Source organism: Chroicocephalus ridibundus, chromosome 9, assembly GCF_963924245.1.
Source record: "Chroicocephalus ridibundus chromosome 9, bChrRid1.1, whole genome shotgun sequence".
NCBI lineage: Eukaryota > Metazoa > Chordata > Aves > Charadriiformes > Laridae > Chroicocephalus > Chroicocephalus ridibundus.
The window spans coordinates 26,850,695-26,856,846 of NC_086292.1; the positions used below are offsets into that span (position 1 = coordinate 26,850,695).

The 6,152-nt window shown below is 42.3% G+C and overlaps 1 protein-coding gene across 2 annotated transcripts in view; it reads left to right on the forward strand.

The window, feature by feature from the left end:
* The window catches only part of NPTN (neuroplastin), a 59,049-nt gene that overhangs the window by 51,817 nt on the left and 1,080 nt on the right, over positions 1–6,152 (forward strand). The window contains exons 6-7 of one of the 2 annotated variants that reach the window (XM_063345602.1): positions 5,126–5,135; positions 5,705–5,778. In XM_063345602.1, coding sequence (XP_063201672.1) covers positions 5,126–5,135; positions 5,705–5,765 — 71 coding nt within the window. In that variant the 3' untranslated portion in view covers positions 5,766–5,778. Of the gene's footprint in view, positions 1–5,113; positions 5,136–5,704; positions 5,779–6,152 lie in introns of both variants that reach the window. The other variant, XM_063345601.1, reaches the window with a different exon arrangement.

The following is a 6,152-nucleotide window of genomic DNA, read 5'->3' on the forward strand; positions in this document are numbered from 1 at the left end:
TCGTCCTCCTGGGAGGGGAGGTGGCTGCAGCGAGTACCTCCAGTAACCCGCCCACGGTCGCGAGTCCCCTTGCATCCAAATTATGTGCTGGAAGGAGGAAGGGAGGGCAGATGCCGCTTGAAGTTCTGCATCCTTTCAAAATGAGAGTTTTGATTTGCTTTACACGGGGTAAAGCAATATACGGATCGCATTCCTTCTCCAGAGAGTGGCTAGGTTCTGTATAATCAAGAGTGGGTGAATGACGTGCAGCTTCCAGTGGCTTTTGGTGATGAAAGCTGCATGAACGTGGCATGAGGAGGCCAGAGACGCTGGCACATCACTGCATGTACGATGGGAAAGGGTTTCGGCAGGGGACTGCGGAAGCATTTTGCTCAGAACACAAGCTGCTTGGGCCTCCCTTGACAATAAAAGGAAGCAAATAGCTTTTTATTCCTCTGTGGTATAGCCTAAGCTGCTTATTTTTGAGAGACGTAGCAATCAGCCATTGTGACCTGAATGTAGTACATCAAAGATTCCTAAAGAAAGTGTTTTTTCTGTTGTTGGATCAAATAGCCTAAAATTAGCAAAGACACTGTTTTAAAGGGTGTGTTCTGGGGTAAGTAGAAAGTAAAAACTTCTTGGCTACATTCCCCCATAGGAATGTAAACAGTTTTTACTTTAAAATCCATATTCTACATGATCTTTAGCTCAAAGCCATGAGGTGACTGGGTTATAACATGTCCTTTTTCATTCTTCCCTTCTCATTTCTCAGCTTAATACAAAGACTTTCCATAAATGTGTTTCTGCTCCAGCTCTGCAGAAGCTCCATCCATATCCCCACATTCTTTCTAATACTCCTCTTTTTTTTCTTGACTTTCCCTGTTCCTGCTATTACTGTAAGTAATTTAAAGAACAAAATGTTTTCAACTGAAACGGTTTTACCTTGTTAAGAGTTAATTTCTGGGTTTTTTTTTTTTCCTATTACCCGCACCTTTCTCTCCCAAGCTTAAAATTCATCAAGGGGAGAAAACTGTCAGACAGGCACGTTGTGAGATTGTAGCTATCGACTACGCCTAACAGCCAGCAGTGCTGTATCATGGTGGTAATCGAGTAGCTGGGCTCCTCTGGGCCTTTATATACTAACTTGTTAGATGCTGTTAATGAGAATTCCTCCAGTCTAATGTAAGTAATCCTGGCCAGAGAGTCTCCGTTGCCGATACGCTTGTGCCTTCATTCCATTTCAGAGCAACTGCTTTATTTTTCTTGGTTTGCTTTATGGAGCAAGACAAGCGTCTCCATCCACCTCTCTTTTTTTCCTGCTCCCTCCAAAATATTCCTGTTAATGAAGCTGAAGAGAAGAGTGCTGCTCCGAACCCGACACGGTTGTGGTGGTAGATGCCGCCTTTGAATCATTGCGTGCAGCCGAAGCCCTAAATGGCTCGTGCACGTTGTAACGCTTGTGTCCTGCCAACAGTCACCTTGTGAGACGGCATTATGGTCCTGCGTGGCTGCTTTGAGTGCTCCACGTGGAGCTTTCAGAATGTTTTTTATGAGTTAAGAACTGAAAATCTTATTAAAAAAAAAAAATTTTTTTTCCTACTTATATAAAAATTTAGATGTGTTTGTATGTTCTTCTCCCAAAGTTTTCAAGCCACTGCCAGATTTTCTCTTCCCAGAAAGTGAAATCTCGAGCTAGTTTTTAATTATAAAAATTCCCCAGCGGTCTCTGAGCCAGTTCTAAGGAATTGCTTTGCGGACTGTAGAGGTTGCATTGTAACGCAAGGCCCTGAAGCTGCCACAGACGCTGGCTCTTCCTTTTGTGCATCTGAGCAGAAATTGCAGACGAGTTTCAGTTTAATAACGCTCCTGTTCACTCTTCATCTGCAGAGGCGGGTCTGAGGGCTGCCAGGTGCCAGCGTAAGAACCGTTGCTGAAGCTGCTGGTCTCTGCTCCTTGCTCTGGGTGTTTCTTTGCCAGTTTTAAAGCACGAGTAGAAATGTAGAGTCCCTCTGGATACAAAAATTTGAATTTTAGCGCTGAAAAGTCCCCTTTAGTGTTTCATTTTTAAGTTCCACCAGTCAGAAAAGGCTATACAAGATTAATTTGATATTAAATATAAATACCGTAGCTTTCCAAAGCAGGTAAAAGAAGCTGAGTAAAATCTAGAATGCCTTCCAAATCATGGCTGAAAGTATGGCACAAAACACAGCCCCTTTCTCAGACTGCTGAGGCATGAATTGCATTCCCAGACAGTTAATACAAGTGGAGGAGCTAAAGCAAATCTGATTGTCATCATCTTACAATTTAAATGTCCGGATATTTTTGCCTGGAAGGATTGATTACACGTGTTACACCATGCGTTAAAGACGGCAGCAATTCTGACACTCAGAAATGCGCTATTTCAGGGCAAGACTAAGCAGATAATCTCTGTCCCCACAGGAAAGGCTTGGCCGGTTGGGGTTTTTAAAATCTTGAACTTATATAAACAAGGGGGTTTGGGGAGTCTGCAGATCCCCTCCAAATTCGAAAGGAAATTCCTGCAAAAGGTGGGGTTTAGTGTGGTCATTTATAAAACTTACAGCTCGCCTGGCAGTGTTTTGGGAGCAGAATGGAATGAAGTGGCGTACTGGGAGGATGTTCTCTATGGCCATCGCTTTTACATGCTGTTAGAGACGATCGGTTACTAGAGCAGGTCTTCTGGCATAAAGGTTTTGAGTTATATTGATATTTGTCGGTTACTATGACTTCTTTTTTTTTTTTTTCCCGCCCCTTCAATTGCATCATACCCTTAAAAAAATGGTGGTAAGTGAGAGATCTGCATGCTTTGGAGTTTGTTTAATCTCCGCTTCAGTCTATACAATGCACAAATCATAATGTTAACACTTTTTCTTAAAACTTCTTCATTCACGTTCACAACTAATTTGGATTTCAGTTTGCTGTTTTTAATCTTTATTTAGTCTAATTTTGTACTTAATTTTTCTGTTGTTCTGTTGCCCCCTGATCTCGCTAAGGTTTCTTTCGGTCTTTGTCTGTACTGTACTGGGGCTGCTTTTCCAGCAGTTAAATGACTGACCAGGATAGTAACGCCCAGAGACGTTTTCCTCTGTCTTATTTTATCTCTGTTTAGGTTACTGATGGGAAAGGGATGAGTGGTGGTGATCCACTATATAATCTTAAGTATTCTAATAGGCTTTATTGTCGGATCTTTGTTAGGAAAACACTCAATGGCAGCCTTTACTAACGTGAAGCTTTTCTTTTTTTAAAACACTCAAAACTACTTATGTGAAATAGGTATCTAAATATTTTAACAGAGAAGGAAAAAGGTTATTTTATAGCGAGAGCTTGTATCTTAACGGTGCAGTTTGCTAGTCCTGAAGTCCGGCCAAACAAACTCTCAAAGATGTCGATGGTGCTTGTTAGAAAGCCAAGATCACCCAGTCTGGAAGCAGAGTGGCATTGGTGGCAGGGCTGGGCTGGGGCGGGGGGGTGGGGGGGCTCCCGGCTCTGTGTCTGTCCCAAGCTCTTCCCCGCCAGTGCGCGGAGTGCGTAGCGCAGCCTGCTTTAAAGATCTTTTGTGAATCAAAAGATGTTTGTGGAGGGAAGTTCTAGACTTTACTGTGCTTTGTGTTTCAGTACCTGATGTGTCTCTGTATATCTCCACTGTATATACAACAGCACATTGATGTCTGGTTGTCCTGACTAGTCCTAGTTCTCTCTGTATCTTGTCCGATAGTGTACTGTTGCTGGTAATGGACTTCTGTGGACACTGGTGTGTCGCTAGTGTGTTATTTTGGCTGTAAAGCTCTTGGTTTGTGGTTAGTTCTTTATTTTTTTTGAAATATTTTTTTGTTCCGGTCACTGTCTGTGCTAGCGGTGGCTTTGCCTATCCGTTGCCTTGAAGGTACAGGTGGAGTAATGTCCCCTTTGCCCGACATTACTCCCAGCGTGTGCTCATGCGGATGCCTACACTGTTAAGACTGTAATTTCCATAACTGCTTCATGTGCACTAAGCACCCTTGTGGAATCCTGCTGAGAGTTTCTTAAAGACTTCAGTGAAAAACACCTCCAGCGCGAGGTGGGAACAGCCACTGTTTGAGTGCCAAAAACAGCAGGTCCTGAATTGGTGTGTGTGTGTCATTCCCCCCCCCCCCCCCCCCCAAAATACTTCTACAGGAGTGTTAACTTTCTGGATTGATTTTTGTACTGCTGTTTAAATGCACTTCTGTCTTCTGTAGTGCAGCTTGGGAGCAAAATAAGGTGTTTTATAATCTTACAAAAAAAAAAATAAAAAAGTTCAATTGGTCATGAAAGAGCTAATGCGAAACATGACCCATTGGCAGATCTTATTCCAGTTCTTAAAAGAGAATCTTTTTGCCGAGAAACACAGGCAGAACAATGCTGTCAGTCTCCTGTAGCTGAAGTCTGTGGTGTCCGGAGGTATTACAACACCCCTAATTCCTCCTGGTGTTTTGAGCCCTGGGCTCTATCGGACACACGCGCAATGCCTGCTGCCACCCAGGGACTACGTTTGGATACTCAAATCAAGTATTGCCCCTTCAGCCTCCCCCCTAACCTGGTCTGTTCTAATCAAACATGGAGAAAAACGGAATATGTAGAGGTTGTGCCATCCGGGGGGGGAAGATGGTGTATATGCTGTTCTGTATATACCAGTAATAACCCATCAGCAGTTAAAGAACTGCTGAAAAAAATTTTAAAAAGGAAAAAAATATATATATTAAAAAAAAAAAAATCAATGCAAGAAAACAACCAGCAGGATTTTACAACTGAAACGTTGGTTTGTCTTCTCATCTATTTTTTATGAGATTGAACCACTGGAACTTGGGGACAAGATGAGCCTGACATTATTGCACCAATCTGTCCGCTACAGTTGCAGTTCTTCATGACAAGCATTCAAAGTGTTAACTAAAACCATTGAAGCAACATACCTGCCATTAAAACTCGAATCCAGAAAAATAACTCCATGAATCTTTGCACTACCAAGTGGAATGGCCTTTAATGCTGTAGATAGCTGGGTTTGCTGTTTGCCATTCAGCGGGGTGCGGTGCAGAGACTGACTCTCTTTTTCTTTCCTTTCCTTGTCTTTCCCTGGATCGCGTCGGAATTCTTGCCGCAGATGATGAACCAGCTGGGCCAATGTAAGTGCCTTTTAAGGGAAAAAAAATAAAAAAAATAGACCTTGGTTTAATCTGAGGGTTTATTGGAGTTCATATTACATTACATTGATATTATGTGTGACATTACTAATGGTAACGAACCCTTTGGTTTGTTAAGTTGGGAGTTGTTGGGAGTAAAGTGATACCTGCAAGGTCCTGGCTAGAAAAACAAATATTGCTGAAGGAGTTGGAAAATAAACATTTGTGCTAAAGGCACCTACGGTCTCCCTGACTGCCTGGTGTAGCAACTTGATATGCTTTTTACAAATATCATAAGCAAAAAGGGGAAAAAAAAAACCAAACACCCAAACCTGCTTTAGTTGTAAAAAGGAATCGGTAAAACCAAGAGGCAGAATGATGGATGTAGGAGGGGGAATCTCACTGGGCAAGAGGGTGGGAAGATACAGAGCTGAGAAGTTGTGTTGTTTTTAGCCACTTGAGTTCAGAGAAAGAATAAAATGCCATTTAACTCTGAGGTACAAAGACTTTTCTTCCTATGCTTGTGATTGATTTTGCATTTTTTTTTTTTCTTTAATTCTTTCTTTCTCCAGGAAAACCAATTCTACAAACAATCATAAAGATAAAAACTTACGCCAGAGAAACACAAATTAAAAATGCTTATCATGTAAGTATGACTCACCCACAGCTCGGAAAGGGGCAGCCTAAATCCTCCTTTTTCTGTAGTGGTTGGGGTGTGGAAAATAACCAGTTCCATGAATTGGGAAGTTCCCAGCTGCTCTGAGGATGGCACGAGCCATCCCGCCACGCGTCGGGGAGCACCCGGGGTTATCAAAAGATTTCTTTCCTAAAATAAGCAGGTAGTTTAACAATCTGTTGAGCTCTATATAATCGCTACTATTGCTAATTAAAAACCACCCCAAATCCTTCTTCATTCGATCATAAAACCCGGAAGCTAACCTTGGTTGGGAAGCCTCTATCTCTTAAGACGGAGAAGCAGATGTTAAGCGCTTTGATTGCACGCTGTTTTGGCAGGTGACA